A 16,433-nucleotide genomic window follows, 5' to 3' on the forward strand; every position below is an offset into this window, starting at 1 on the left:
AATTAATCGATCCTTTTTTGTAATCTAATTATTCGAATCAATCGATTAATCGTTTCAGCTCTACAATGGAGTCGATGAAGTGCTGCGTGCCGTCGGGTATTTCGTTCTCCAGACAGCCAATCCTCTTTTCGAACAGAACCGACGATATACTTGTGGGAGCATCCGATTTTTTGCAGCGTTCACCCCAAAAATGAAGGTGCAGCACAAATCAATAAATGTCAATGCGAATACGCAAATGGAGAAAAAAATTCTGCCGTAATGGGACACCGCAAAAACCTTGTTCCCATGGATTTCATGTGATCGTATTCGCTCAAACACTCAAAAAATTCACAAATTTCGCTATAGGATTTGTTGTGACAGCCTATTAGTGTACACTCCCTGAAGTCCATAAGGAACGGCAACATGGAGGAGAAAGTGATTGTTGTCGTTTCGAGCCATATCTAGCTCAAGTGGGGGCTGGCAGCAGTGAACAACCGTTGAAGCAACAAAGACACTGCAGCACTCAATTGACACTGGCATAGCCCCGCCGATTAGACTGCTAGCCCGCCGTCTAGGGTTTGCCAAGCAAGACGCTGCAGAGAAGATAATATGGGAGATGGCTGCGGCGGGGGTGATAGAACCATCCAAAAGCCCCTGGGCTTCCCCTGCCATCCTGGCAAAAAAGGACGACAACTGGAGGTTCTGTGTGTACTATTGTCGTCTGAACAATGCGAACCGCAAGGACTCCTACCCCTTGCCCCTCATTGTTGACGCCCTGGACTAATTTGCTGGATCATAGTGGTACAGCTCACTGGACCTGCGGAGTGGCTGCTGGCAGGTGGAGCTGGCACCAGAAGCAAGAACAAAGAGAGCTTTCACCATCAGTCAAGGGCTCTGGCAGTTCCGTGTGGTGCACTTTGGTCTCTGTAATGCCTCCACCACGTTCCCCCACCAGCGACGTGGGACTGGGGGCAGTCCTGTCGCAGGAGGGGGCCGGGGGTGAGATAGTGGTGGCTTATTACACTCGCTCTTTGAGCTGTCCTGAGCGCAATTACTGTGTCACCCAACGTGAGCCCCTACCTTTACGGCCAGCCCTTCCTCCAACAGACGGATCAGCCTCAAGGAGCCTGAGGGTCAAGTGGCCCGTTGGATTGAGCCCCTGCACGATTACATTTTCAAGGTCCAGTACCGAGCAGGGCACCTGCACAATAAAGCAGAGCTTTGGACCCCTGTAGACTTACCCTTTGGAGCCCCCCCTCCCTGACACTGATGTCCCCAAAATCACGGGCTTGGAGTACCTGCGGGACATACAACAGTGTCTGGCGTAGGCCAACGACCTCGCCGAGAGCCACCTGCCGCCCCCTCCGAACAGGCAGGGAGGCAGCAAAAGCAGGGGTATGACCTCCGTTGTCAGGGACACTCCTTTGCTCCTGGGGAGGGATGTGGGTCTACAACCCAACCTGGCAAAAGGCAGTCTCTCCTTAACTGAGCACCCTGTGGTTGGGACCCTGTGAGGTGTTGGAACAGCTTTCAGACATTGTGTATCGGGGACGGCTGGTGGTTTTGCGACGAGACCGCTTGGCATCCTAACGCCTCTTGGCTGTCTGACTTATAGACATCTCCTAGCAACCTCCAAAAGCCATGCAATTCCACGGGTTCGAAGGCGGCCGGGGCAGCTTCCCCGTCCCTATAGAGACTTTGTTGTCAATACATTTCTCCCACCAGCATGTAGCCTGAGGACAGGCAACATGCTGGTTGGGGCAATGTATTGCCGGGCTTCACAACCTGGAGGTATAATAGATGCAACTGGTACTTGGAACAACGTGGGTGTGGGGGGGCATACGGCGTCTGGCCTGCAGGGGGGAGTATGGGCATGTTGGGAGCACATCGGATCGGCTGGGTGGATTGGGTCTGATTGCAGACACCTGCTCCCAATCAGACCAATCTGGGAGTGTGTATTTACGGGACTACGACACCGTCGCCGATTCGCCAGGGCCATCTGGGACCGGCTTGGCCTCCATCCGGAGGAACATCGGCGCCGTTTCCGGCCTTTGTCCTTCGCTGAGGAGGACCGACCCTTCGCCTATGCCCAGCAGCTGCGGGACCAAGCAAGGAAGTGGCTGGTCCCGGACCGGAACACGCCAGAGGGGGTCGTCGAGCTGATAACCCTGGAGAGGTTCATCGAGGGGCTTTCGTCCAGAACCGCCGCCTGTGTCCAGTACCACCGCCCGAGAGCCTATCGGCCGCTGTCGACCTCGCGGAGAGCCACCTGCCCCCCCCTCCGACGGGCCAGCGACCACCTACACCGGGCCCGTGCACCGGCACAGCTGCCCTGCGGTGGGACAGGCCGAGCCCGGTGCCGAGGGCGAAATGGGGGGCCAGAGCGGGCATGTGAATCGCCTCCCCCCCCCCCTGCAGACGGGCGCTCAGACGGCAGGGGAGGGGTGTTGGTGGTGCGGACGGCCTGGCCACTTCCGGCAGGAGTGCCCTATGATGGAGGTGGGCCAGGTCGTCAGCGTCACCGGTGCCCCGTCTCCCCCCCATGGTCCAGGCGAGGCGTACAGTGTCCCGGTAAGGATACAGCGGGGTACGTACCAGGCGCTTTTGGATTCTGGCTGCATGCAGACCATGATCCATCAGCGCCTGGTGCGATCCAAGGCATTGGTGGAGGCATCTAGCATTTCGGTGAGGTGTATACACGGGGATGTTAACGAGTGTCCCTTGGTTCCTATCGAAATTTGTTATGGGGGGAAAAAGCATAGAATCAAGGCGGCGGATAGTTCGAGCCTCACGCATCCCCTGATTCTAGGGTTGGATCGGATTGGGTTTCCACAGGCTGTTAGGGGGACTACGGGGTGCGTACACGACAGATAGGGACATGTGATTTGTGTGCTGTGTTCTGCGCCAATGCGGGGACGTCTGACGCTGTTCAGGGACCGGGGGAGGCGCTGAGTCCTCAATCCGAGATCCCAGTGCCAAGGTTCCCACCGGTGGAAGATTTTGCCCCTCGAGCAGTCTCAAGACGCTACCCTACGCTCAGCCTTCGACCAAGTGATAGCTATTGATGTTACTCGGGTACAGCCAGACGCAGTGCTGACTTACCCACACTTTGTGGCGGTCAGGGATAGGCTTTATCGGGTGGGTCTTGACCCCCAGAGTGAGGAGGTTGTAACCCAATTGCTGGTACCCAGGAGCCGCTGGGAAATGATTTTCCAGGCTGCGAATTATAACCCTATGGCGGGCCATTTGGGATACGATAAAACACTTAACGGGATAATGGCTTGGATCTATTTGCCGGGGGTTCGGGCGGAGTTGCGCAGGTGGTGCGCCTCCTGTCCCGAGTGTCAGTTGGTGAATCCCCCGGCCGTCCCCAGGGCTCCCTTGTGGCCCCTTCCCCTGGTGGAAGCCCCCTCCTTCCTTTGTGCGAACATCCGCGAAGAGTGTTGCGCAGGCATTGTTTCATATCGCGGGTGGCAATCCCAAAAGAGATTCTCACTTACCAGGGCACCAATTTCATGTCACGCACGATTAGGGAACCTTACGTGTTGTTTAAGGTCAAGGCCATCCGCACGAGCGTCTATCACCCAGCCACGGAGGGCTTGTGTGAGAGGTTTAACCGGACGTTAAAGTCCATGATCCGTAAGTTCGTACACGAGGATGCTCGAAATTGGCATCAATGGCTAGACCCTCTGTTGTTTGCAGTGCGGGAACTGCCTCAGGCTGCCACGGGGTTTTCCCCATTTGAGTTGCTCTATGGGCGCAATCCCAGGGGTGTCCTGGACCTCTTTAAAGAAAACTGGGAGGAGGGAGATCCAGTATCTGGGGTACCACCTGGGGGGGGGGGAAGGTCCGGCCGCAGGTCGGTAAGACCGCTGCGGTTGCCGCCTCCCCTCGACCCAGGACCAAGAAGGAGGTGAGGCGGCTTCTGGGGCTGGCAGGGTAATACCGGCAGTTTGTGCCACACCTCTCGGACCTAGCCAGCCCATTGACCGACCTCACCCGTAAGAGGGCCCCAGAAGTGTTGTTAGAGGCTATTAAAACAGCCCTCTGTGGGGAAGCGGTCCTGTGTGCTCCTAACTTTGATCTCCCTTTTTCCCGGCAGACAGACATGTCAGACAGGGGGTTGGGCGCGGTCCTGACCCAGCAGGTGGAGGGGGCCGACCGACCGGTGCTGTACCTGAGCCGCAAACTATCAGACCGGGAGGGTCGGTACAGCACGGTGGAGAAGGAGTGTCTCGCCATCTGATGGGCGGTCGGCGCCCTTCGCTGCTACCTGCTGGGTCGCGCGTTCACCCTCTACTCCGACCACGCCCCCCTCCAGTGGCTCCACCGCATGAAGGATGTCAACGTGAGGATTACACGGTGGTACCTCGCGTTGCAACCCTTCAACTTTCGGTTTGTGCACAGGCCTGGGGCGCAGATGGCCGTGGCGGACTTCCTCTTCCATTCCGGGGGGGGGGGGGGGGGGGGGAGTGAGTTGGCGGCCGGATGTGTGTCCCCGGCCTGTGTCGGGCGGTGGGGGTTTGTGGGGGGACATACGGCGTCTGGTCTGCAGGGGGGAGTATGGGCATGTTGGGAGCACACCGGATCGGCTGGGTGGGTTGGGTCTCATTGTGGACAACTGCTAGCAATCAGACTAATCAGGTAGTGTGTATTTACGTGCCTGCTTTATCTTGTACTGGGAAGGGATCAGGAGCAGAGACAATGACTGGAGCACATGAACTACGTTGTGAGAAAGTCTCTGGAAACGCTCCCTGTGACCGCGGTGGCGGATTTATAATTTCTGGACTGTCGTAACTCCAGCAAATAAAAGTCTTCTGTGTGTTTCCAAGCAACCCCGGTGTCCATTCGCTCATTGAACTTGTTACAATTGGATTAAATTTAAGAGGATGAAGGTGCAAACCATCTTGGTCAACATCACTTTGATCTTGCACTTTTTACCCGGATATGGACCGTTTTAACTGCTTGTAAAATCTTTTTCTGGAGGTACTTTATGGACTTTTTTGTGTAGATCATTGCAATGTTTGTAATGCACTGTCAAAGACAAAGTGTTTTGTTGTGAAACACTTTGAAGACGTGCAGTATAACACAGCCATAATGCAAACTGAAACTCTAAGGACAGGGCAAGGGTCAGCTGCATTTTAAAGGAGTATGCCGATTCACATGGCGTATCCCTTTAAAGGCCGTGTTGCAGGGTTTATTTTCCAACGAATTTGTGCAATTTGCTTGTTGGTAATAAAGATTTAAACTGTTTTTTATTGTATTTAATGTTGTTAGGTATCACAAAATCTTATCATGAAAAAAAATAATGAAAAAATTTAACTTTAACACTGTTTTGGAGACATTTTTAAATGATACACATATTGTGAGTGCTTTATGTACCCATTATTCAAAACTTACGGTTAACCTGCACGTAGGCTTTTAACCATGTAACCATTACAACTGATTTAACTTATAACTGATTGAACATCTTATTACTTATCTTCTTGTATAATGTCCCCACGTAGGTTACATAGACCTGCACAGACTCTCAGAATTTTGTCAAATTTCGGGGCAAGGTTAATGGGCACTGTTTGAGAGACTATTCTGTAGTTCTTCAGGCTGCGTATGACCCTATCAACGTGCACTCGGACGTTAGTTATGCGCCTCATGTTGGTGGTGTCTTCTTCGGACAAGGGAAGGCCTCTTCTGGTGAAAGCTGGCAGGACGAGCTTGACTTGACGTTCTTGGATAGCAACTCCTCGGTCAGCCATCACCTCATCACCTGGACGCAGATACTCCAGAAACCCTGAGTTGGTTGTGATGAACTTGTCACTGCATCTCCCACCATATTGTGGAGAGATGAACATAATCAAACCACATTGTGAAATAGCTATGAGGAACTTGATTGTATTATGTCCATAGTAATGACTGTAAGACTCGCCTCTTGAGTCCAGATTGTGAGCCTTCTGAAGAGGGGTCTCAGAAAAGTCGATTACGCATGTGGTTAATGGATAATGTTCCTTGAAGCTCTGTGGCATCGTTGCTTGGATCGTCTTCCTGGGCAGCCATGGAACATAGCACATCATCTTCTCCTCCATGAAGTCCAGCCACTGAGAGATTATCCTACTGACCACAGACTGGGACACTCTGAACCTCTCTGCGATGTCGGCCTGCAATAGGTTCAGCCGGAGCTCCATCAGGGTCATCAACAGTTGATCCTTGGGATGTAGCTGAGAGATGCTGCATCCTTCTTTCAGGTCGTCGGATAAAGCCTCAAAGGCATCCACTGACAACCCAGTGTACAGTAGGCACAGCCGATCATTCCGGAGAAGTTCGGTGTGTACAAGATGTTGTTCGGGACACTGTGTTGCCTGGTCATGGAGGAGAGGACAATGGAGTGAGTCACTGACAGCATAGATGTGATCTTCCATGAATGTATACTTCCCCTGTGTAGAAGCATCACGGTGTGTCATCCCACCAGTCAACCCATCAGTCTCCTGGATTCCAGAGCTGGTTGAGGGTTCTGTAGAAATAACAGCATCAGACATCAGTAAGTTATCAACGATAAGGTTAATCATTTTGCTACCTTTCAACATAACCAGTCCTGGACATCAAATTAGAAAGCCTCAAACTGATCTTATCTTGTAATGCTGTTCATTTATTGAGGTCAAGCCAAGGCATAGATACGGGTATATGCTGATCATACTCATTAGACGCTAGCTGGCTAACGACTAGCGAAATTGATAGCTGTTAGTGCTAAAATGTTATCTGACCATGGAGCCTCACAAGCATTCGATGAGCCTTTTTCGCCGGAGGAATAACATATTGTGATGAGGCGGTTCCATGTGGCTCGGGTTCCAAATACAAATACAGCTTCAGACGTAGGTTTAGCCGATAAAGGCATTTATTATGCAGGGTTTGCAATCATATAAGTTGGACTACACCTAGGATCTCCGAGGAACTCTAGTGTAGTGCTGAACTGAGTGTTTCCTTGTCGTCACTCGTCTCCTCCCCTTGTCTGCTCCTGAGTGTCTTTTAAAGTGTCTTCCTGGCTGTCCAGCCAGGTGCCTCCCATCTCGCTGATTGGGGTTCGACGGGTGCTCTCCGTCGCCGGCTAGTGGATGACGGTAGTATATGCCGTCCAGGAGGAAACCTCGGGTCCGTCCGGGCCGAGGTTTAAGGGGTGGGACGCCACAATATCCCAACCATTTCTCGGGGTATGGGTGTTGGTCTGATGGTCTGCCGTCCATGGTCTGCCGTCCAATGAAAAGAACGGTGTAGGCTTTTTTCTGAGGGTTCTTCAAATTTAGCGCCTTTAGCCACATACGCCGGCCCTCATCGCTGGATGGCGGAGGATGAAGATTGAAGGTTGCCCCACAACATTCTGCCCTGGTTTTCCCGTGTACAACACAGTATTGTTGCAAGGACACCCGTCTTTCATTCCAGTTGTTATGGCAGCCCCGCACGGAACAAATAATGCTGATCATCTTGACTAAAATTGCTAATGTATTGTGCCACTGATGACGGACAGAGTTGCTCAACCGGAAGATAGAACACAAAACGGAACCAATATGGCGCCCCCCTTGTTTACGTGCGGAATAAGGTGAATAGTCTAGATTTTAATCATTAAATGAACATACTTCTCCACACAGGCTTCAATGAAGCATAGGGTGTCCTGGTCTTCAATGGCTTTCCATCCAAGGTCTCAGGCTGCACAAGGTTATTGTCAGTAACCTCAGTAATCCTGAAAATATCGAACATCAATGTGAGAGCTAGATCGAGTTTTGTTTATTTATTCTTATATATATATATATATATATATATATATAATTAAAGAAAAGATTTGTGTTAGAATAGAATGGACTTTATATCATAGAATTTGATATAAAGTCAAACCATTAATTTAATTTAATTTATTTATTGGCAGGATAAGCCTCTTGAGATGAAGCATCTTGTTTTTGAGGGGGTCCTCCTATGAACTTGATGCCTTTGCTGTCTTAACAATTTTTTTGCATCTTTTCCATTTACCTGTACACAATTGGCCAATCTGGGTCCCTTCTTCAGGGCCTCCATGCCTGGTTGTGTGATCCTGAAGCGCTTGGTCCCCCTCTTGGACCTCCTCTTGTATGACTCTTTCTGTCTCTCCTGGGCCTTCTCTATGTTGCCAGTCACCTGATGCAGGATAGTTAATCGCTATATGAATATTCTGCCCTCGCAATTGTGCAAGGCAACTAACTTAACTACTGGTGATGTCCTCAAATATGAAGCAAAAACATAAATACATAATGATAATAAAATAATTAATGATTTGCTTCCCATTTATAATACACTTGCCTTGTCAATGACCTTTCCATCGCTCTCAGCCCTTGCCTGGACGTACTTCGCAATGTTCTCCTTATCTGGAGAAGCAATGTCCACAAATCATCTGGAAGATCTCCAGTGGTCTTAAGTAACATAGGAAAAAGAAAGGCAAAGGACAAGCAATAAAGTATGTTCCAATCAGCCTCATAGAAATTATTATTTTGACATATATATACTTCTCATGTTGATTTCCCACTTTTAAGTCCTCTCCTCATACCATACAAAGTGTAACTTCCTCCCTGAAGAGTGAAAATGTTGATTTAGAAATTGTTAATATGGTAATATTAAAAAGTCAACCACTACACACCTCTGAAAACAGACGTGGCTCCCGTCCATACATCAGACGATAGGGCGAATACCTGGAAGAGGCTTGGACACAACAGTTATTTGAAAAAACAATTTCTTGTTCTTCCCACCTCTCCTGTTGTCCATCAAGGGTCTTGCCAATGGACCTCTTCATTGTCTGATTGGTCCTCTCATCCAGTCCGTTGGTCTGTCAAAACAGCAAAGTACAAGCAAGGGGAATAGAGAATTGAAAGAGTGTCACAAATATTTATAAGTTAATAGTAACATTATTTAGAAGCTTATCGATCTTTCTTTTATTTCTTCATTACACAGCTTTGTTGAATACTCGATTCTAATTGGTCAATTAGGGCATTCTACGGTCTGTTATTTCTGTATAACAGACCGCTGCTATGAATAACAGACTTTTGCTATGGACGCAGTTCTGATCATATTCGCGTCGGGGTCCTGCATCACCCTGTTGGGGTTTATTTCTCAATAATGACCGTCTCACTGTACATTATCCCATACATAATAAACACTATACCTGAGGGTGGTATGCTGATGTGATTCGGTGCGTGACACCAAACTCCTCAAACAGGGACTTGTTTACCTGAATTAAGAAATTCAACAGTTATTAGGTTTCTTGTTTGCCAGTGTTAATCAATAACTGTTAAATCACACATGTGTAAATAAAAATACTTCACCTTGTTCCAGAATTCATGACCCTGGTCTGTCAAGAGGACCTCAGGAGCCCCATGAGTGTAGAAAATGTCCATCAAAGCCTGTGGAACATCAAAAGAAACTGAAATCATTCTCCAACACCCCCCCCCCCCCCCCCAAGGCAAACTCAGTTTTAACAATGCATTCACAATATGTGACTACGCTGCAAATGTTGCTATGATTTAGACACCTGTGATGTGGCAGTCGCAATCTTGTCCTTGATGGGCCTGGCCTCCACCGACTTAGGGACGAAGTCAGTTGCTGTCAGATAGAAGCGGTTCCCATTCTTTGAGGCTTTGAATGGGTCAATTAGGTCAACACCTAGAGTAGGGACACAAATAAACACATGCCAAGTACCTGCCCACAGGCCATGACGTTATGGAGATAGAAAAGGCAATACAGTACATTAAGAAAATAATAAAAATTTAACTATTACTTCGAGAGGTTGTAGCCATTTCACAGAACCCAAAAGCAAGACGTCTCACCAATCATATGCCATGGTGACTTTGGTTTGATGGGCTTCAACTCTGGTGCCTCCGTTTTCACTTGCTCAAACCTCTGGCATGACATACAGCTTTTCACCTTTACAACACAAGGAGATTAAAAACAACAGATTTACTAATATGCTCTAGAGTAGAGGCGATTTTCTTTGCGTGTCACAGTAGTTTGACTGAACAATTACTTATATAAGGCAATAACTATACATTTTCTTTAAATCTCATGTGCATGCGGCATCAACGTATCACAGGAAATATTAGAGCTGATCTGGATGAAACATAACTTGAACAAATTGATCACTTGCCCAGTCCTGAGCATCTGTGGTAATTGTCTTCCAGTAGAAGTGTTGGTTGATCTTTGTCTCCAAAGTGGCCAGCATTGACTTCTGTCAGCACCTAATCCTTCTCTTTCTCAGTGAGGATCACCCTCCTCATTGAAAGGCTACTCTCCCCAAGGTAGTTCATACAATTTTCTAGAAAGAGGGAGAGAACATACATCAGCACTGCATCAGCTGTAGATTGCTTATAACTTAATTCAGTTTCCTTTGCAGGGCCTACTAATTTGTGAAAATGGAAGATGAATTAAGATGGACTGCATACAATTTTATTTATTTAATTAATTACCGAATACCTTTAAGAGTGACTTATTTTTGCATCCCTCCGGATCTGCTGTTTCTCCGTGAGAGAGACCCCTGCTTCATGCATCTGAGACGAAAGATACAAGAAAATAGAATTAATTGACACTATTTTCAATCAACAAGAAAAACCTATAAACCTAAAATCTATCTATCAATGTCAACACCCAGGATAACCTTGATACACTCAAAGTGCACCTGGCCGAATTCCTGGGCAGAATACCTGATCAGCCCCCCACAACTGGCTACAGGACATCAAATCACAACTCCATTGTTAACTGGTTAAACCAGCCGGGTGGCCTTCGAGAGAAGTTGACGACCCAGTAGGATCCTGCTGAACCATTCAATAAAGGTTCAATAAATAAATCGGTCTGCTTACCTATCTATCTATCTATCTATCTATCTATCTATCTATCTATCTATCTATCTATCTATCTATCTATCTATCTATCTATCTATCTATCTATCTATCTATCTATCTATCTATCTATCTATCTATCTATCTATCTATCTATCTATCTATCTATCTATCTAATCTAAATTAAATGAACACAAGCTAGCTAGCTAGACTATGATACAGTTTACTAGCTAAATGCGATTAAACAATTCAATACAATACAAATATAAAGTTAGCAACGCTAATAAATGGAATTTGTAAAATAAGTTTTATCTTTTTAATGTTATTTCGTCTTGTGACGCTCAATGAATGAGAGCGAATGATCGCGAATGTTCATGAACCTTCCTACATCATCGGTCGACGCGATTGTCCGTTGCCAGGCAGGTTTGGAATGTTGGAACCTGGATTACGGAGGTGGTGCAATTTTCGCCCCTAGTACAATTTTGATGTGACAGCACCGCCATCGACACACGCGCCCAGGTAAGAACACAAACGCACACACCGTAGCAACACTTGCCCAGGTAAGCTGTGGGCCGTATCTTGCATCCAGGGGCGCTGCCAGGAATTTTGGGCCCTATGAAAGAATATTAATATTATATTATTAATTGCCATCCGCGGGCCGTGGGCCGTGCTGCGTTGGGCTGGGCCCTTAGAATCAGTACCACTTTTCCCCGCCAGGCAGCGCCCCTGCTTGCATCCGGCGCAAGTGACTTAATCACTGGCGCATGTATCGTTGCTGGTTTGCAACTGGCGCAGAGCGTTCTTTCCCTCCTGCGCCACTCGTCGGTAAATTGGGAATGATCTTGCGCCCCAAGGGGCATTTCGGTGAAAGGAGGAGGTGTGTTCTGGCGCAAACATTCCTTGATGCTATTTTGAAGTTTCAGAAACCACTCGCGGCACAAACCAGGAAATACCTGGTTTAAAGACAGTGGCGCGTTGTTCAGATGCTATTTTAAGGGCGCATGCATAATGTTGCTTGTGCAGCTCGCGCATACGCTTTGCTACTCTCATCTACCTAGCCACATATTCTTGGTAAATTATTTGGGAAAGAACAGCTGATACAGCGGTAATAAGTTGTACTTTTAAATCAATGCATCTGCAAACACCGTACAGCAAACACATATTTTCTTGACACAGACATCGTGTACATGCCCATAACTATTAGGACTGATGAGTATTTGATCGTGAGAAGACATTGTTTTACCGCGAGTGAGTGTTAAAAAGAATGAATGAATGCGGGCGCGCGTGTGTGTATGTGTAAAAGAATTAATGAATGCGTGTGTGCTTCCATCTGTTTAAAGTGTATTAACGGGGGGACACATGCATATTAGGAACACAAGTCAATAACGATAATGCATACAATACTGATAAGAAACAATGTTCATAATGTATTGCGTATATCATTAAATAGAACCACAGTTGCCGCATATCATATGTTATATCATATACGTTTTCTTTGCCGAAATTTATTTGTATTATTTGTACTCAGTATTTCTGAAGTTGTGGAAGAAAACCTTATTCCATGTGTGAATTAGGCCATATTATTTGGCCATAAACTGAGCCAATTGAAGTTTGAAATTCATGTGCATCTGTCTCACCGGAGACTGCAGGCGTCAAAATATCAACTCGTCAGATTCAGATGCGCTCATGGCTCTTAAAGGGGATGGGAGCTGGCACTCTCATTGGTTTATTGCACGTTACGCCCAAACCACACCTATGGGTAATAATGCTGCGTTCGAGTATTCTCTGCGAACCGACTCGGATCTCGGAATTGACGCCACGGCCCACACTTCAAGCGTTTTATTATTTCGCTCGGTCGTCGTTGGAGGAAAACATGGACGCCACCCGGAAAGCTGTTGTCGCGGTAGCATTGGCAGTGGACCAGGTGCTCCAAAATAAGTAGGCTATAGGCCATAGGCAGAGATACGGACGCAGTAAGGTATTGCAGTAATACGAGTGATTGAAATTGCCTTTTAAACCACCAAAGTGGTCCAAGCACAATGAAAACAGTTTATACTTCAAGTCACACCGGGCGCAGCCATCTTGAATTCTGTCTCGGAATTTTGCTCGGTCACCACTGAGTTCAACCGAGATGGCGAGTTTGCCGTCCGAGGAAAAGGGGCGTGTTTGTGCGTGTCGCTAGGCAACATTCTCGGACCTCCGAGACGGATGGGTAATAAAACGCAGCATTCGGCTACTTCAGACCAACTCTTTTTTTGCGCCGGTAAACCCGGTAAACTAGCGACATCGGCATAGAACCGCCCACAAAGCTTCTTGTGCTTGGCGCTACTCACTTGCGTTTCAGACCGGTAAATAGGGCCCGAAATGTTTTTAAACATACTCGCTCCACCGTCGACAAACTCTCCCAGGTAAGACGTTCTGTCTATGGACTAGAAATTGCGATAAAAGAAGGGAAGAGACAATTTCTCACCTCGACAAGCAATGGCAGGTCGTTCATTTTGTCATATAAAAAACGTTAAATTCAAACATTGCGCCGAACGGAATATCAACACAAAAGTCACGTGATCTTAAAGAGACAGTGTCCCTATGACACAACAAAAACATGTCAATAATACAGTATGGTGAATTATGTTTATAGAGTCCACCACAAGACTACACTTTGTTGCTCAAATGTAATATTACTCTCCTCTGTGAGCCTCCCGAAATGTCTTTACACTTTGTTGCACAAACTTAACATTACTCTTCTCCTTTATACCGATGTCGATATAGATGGATTTAAGATCATTCGTTTTGACAGAGACACTAGGATGACGCGGAAGTCGATTGGGGGCGGGCTCTGTATGGCTGTCAACACAAAGTGGGCTGTCAACTTCACTGTAAGAGAGACTGAATGCAGTAAACACCATGAAGTCATGACCGTGTCGTTCAGGCCTCACTACCTTCCCCGTGAATTTACACAAATTACAGCCATCCTAGTGTATGTCCCTGGACCTGATTTCACATGTGCAGCGGAGCGCATTGCTGACTGCTACAACAGAGCTGTCAATCAGAGCAGCGATCAGCCTGTCCTCCTGCTAGGGGATTTTAACAGATGCGATGTCACCACACTGCTTCCAAACTTGGAGCAGTATGTCACCACACCTACCAGACTTGACAGAACGCTGGATCTGTGCTTCGGTAACATACCGGGAGCTTATGTCGCAAAGCCCCGCCCACCACTCGGTCGCTCCGACCACAATGTCATTCTGCTGCTTCCAAAATACAGACAAAAACTAAAAACAGAAGACATACAAACAAAAACTGTTCAAGTCTGGAACAATGACTCTGTTGATGCATTAAGGGGCTGCATGGAGATCACAGACTGGGAAATAGTTTTCCAAAGCTGTGAGGGAGACCTTAATCTGCTGACAGACTCTATCACCTCCTATTTGTCCTTCTGTGTGGACACTGTTATTCCAACAAAGCAGGTCAAGATGTACCCGAACAACAAGCCTTGGGTTACCAAGGACCTGAAACAGTGTCTTAACAACAAAAAGGTGGCATTCCTACAGGGAGACAAAAACAGAGTGAAAGAGTGCAACAGTGAATTGAGAAGGAAGACCAGGCTGGCCAAACTCCACTATAAGAACAAAGTGGAGGAAAAATTCACCACTGGCAATGCAAGGGAGGCATGGCAGGGACTAAACACCATGATGGGCAGAGCCCAGAAACCGGCCCTCATCCAATGCTCTGACCCTGCCACCTTTGCAGAGCAGCTCAACACATACTACAGCAGGTTCAACATGCCACACCCCCAGAATGACTGGACCCTCACCAGCAATTCATCACTCACAGTGGATAAAGGGAAGGTCACATCCATGCTGGGCCGCATCAACCCTCACAAAGCCTCTGGCCCGGACAGGCTCAGGGGCAAGGTGCTGAGGGAATGCTCAGCTCAGCTGGGTGATGTAATCACTCGACTATTCCAGCATCTCCTGGACTCCAGCTGTGTCCCACGGATGTGGAAGGAGTCCACGCTTATACCAGTGCCGAAGAGAGCCAACGCCAGGGAGATGAAAGACTTCAGACCGGTGGCCCTCACATCTATTCTCTCTAAGTGTATGGAGAGGGTGGTGTGTGATCACCTCACTTCTATGGTGGTGGACAAGCTTGACCCACTTCAGTTTGCCTATAAGGCAAAGCGGGGGGTGGAGGATGCCTGTTTGACTCTCCTGGACACCGTTTGCAGACAGCTGGACTCCCCACACTCCCACACACGGATTTTATTCATGGACTTTTCTTCCGCTTTTAACACAGTCAACCCGGCCACCCTCTGCAACCGCCTTCTGGTTCTACAAGTCCACCCATCACTCATCCTGTGGATAAAAGACTTCCTGCAGGACCGGTCCCAGCACGTGGTGGTAAATGGCTTTAAATCCAAGAACATGATTTTAAACACCGGTGTCCCCCAGGGTTGTGTTTTATCACCAATCTTATTTTCCATCTACACAAACAACATAACAAACAACAGTGACATTCCCCTTTTTAAGTATGCAGATGACATGGCTCTGGTGGCCGACATCAAGGATCACTCCTCTCTGGCTGCCTACTATCAGCAGGTCAACGCCCTGATGCAGTGGATCAAAGAGAGCTCTTTGGAGCTCAACATCTCCAAGACCAAGGAGCTGTGTTGTGGGGGGAGGCAAACATCTTCCCCCCAACCTCTCTTTGAACCTCTGAGGCTGAATGGGCAGACAGTGGAGCAGGTAGAGGCCTTTAGATACCTGGGCACAGATATGGACACCCACCTGTCCTTCTCCCAGCACACAGACTCTGTGTACAAAAAGGCACAGCAACGCCTGTTCCTGCTGAGGAAACTCAGGAGCTTTGATGTCAAACAGGACATTTTAACAGCTGTCTATAAATCACTCATATAATCTGTACTCACGTTCAACATCACATCCTGGTTCACCCTCACCTCTGTCAAAAACAAATCAAAGCTTTCCCGGATCGTCAATCAAGGAAGCAAAATAACTGGCAAAACTCAAATTCAATTATCAGTACTCCACAGCCAGGCAGTTAAAAGGAAAGCCCACCTCATTACACAGGATCCCACCCACCCCCTGCACAAGTCCTTCCAACTTCTGCCATCAGGCCGCCGGTATAGAGTACCCCTATCTAAGAAAAACATACACAAAAACTCATTCATACCCATTGCCATAAACAGCTTTAAAGCACCCAGTGCAACTTTCGAGGCTTAAAAATAAACATTCAATTTCTAGTCTTTTTTACACGTAGTAAGTTTCAATAACTCCATACCATTACATACCGACATTTAAGCAGCAAAGATGAGACGTCGTTGTGTGGTGAGAACTGATACAAAATCGATAACAACAACAATGCCGCCATTTTCTTTATTTTTTGTAACCTACAATAAATAAAGCAGGCTTCCAGTCAATGGAAAAATGGCTTCTCCCCACCGGCGATTGTTGTTGTTTACGATTTTCTATCAGTTCTCACCACACAACGACGTCTCATCTTTGCTCCTTGAATGTCGATATGTAATGGTATGGAGTTATTGAAACTTACTACGTGTAAAAAAGACTAGAAATTGAATGTTTATTTTTCATTGAATGT

General features: G+C 47.5%; 2 protein-coding genes across 2 annotated transcripts; one reads left to right on the forward strand and one right to left on the reverse strand.

The window, feature by feature from the left end:
* Positions 1–402: 402 nt before the first annotated feature.
* LOC132467554 (uncharacterized) lies at positions 403–4,445 on the forward strand. Its single transcript, XM_060064902.1, has 5 exons — positions 403–414; positions 779–978; positions 1,973–2,155; positions 2,199–2,550; positions 4,082–4,445. The coding sequence occupies exons 1-5, from the start codon at positions 403–405 to the stop codon at positions 4,223–4,225; spliced, it is 891 nt and encodes a 296-aa protein (XP_059920885.1). The 3' UTR covers positions 4,226–4,445.
* A 763-nt stretch (positions 4,446–5,208) lies between these two features.
* Positions 5,209–7,702, reverse strand: LOC132468265 (uncharacterized). Its single transcript, XM_060065995.1, has 2 exons — positions 7,602–7,702; positions 5,209–6,484 (listed from the first exon to the last, which is right to left on the reverse strand). The coding sequence occupies exon 2, from the start codon at positions 6,432–6,434 to the stop codon at positions 5,454–5,456; it is 981 nt and encodes a 326-aa protein (XP_059921978.1). The 5' UTR covers positions 6,435–6,484; positions 7,602–7,702; the 3' UTR covers positions 5,209–5,453.
* Between the last annotated feature and the right edge of the window lie 8,731 nt (positions 7,703–16,433).

The sequence above is a fragment of the Gadus macrocephalus genome, chromosome 11 (genome assembly GCF_031168955.1).
Source record: "Gadus macrocephalus chromosome 11, ASM3116895v1".
NCBI lineage: Eukaryota > Metazoa > Chordata > Actinopteri > Gadiformes > Gadidae > Gadus > Gadus macrocephalus.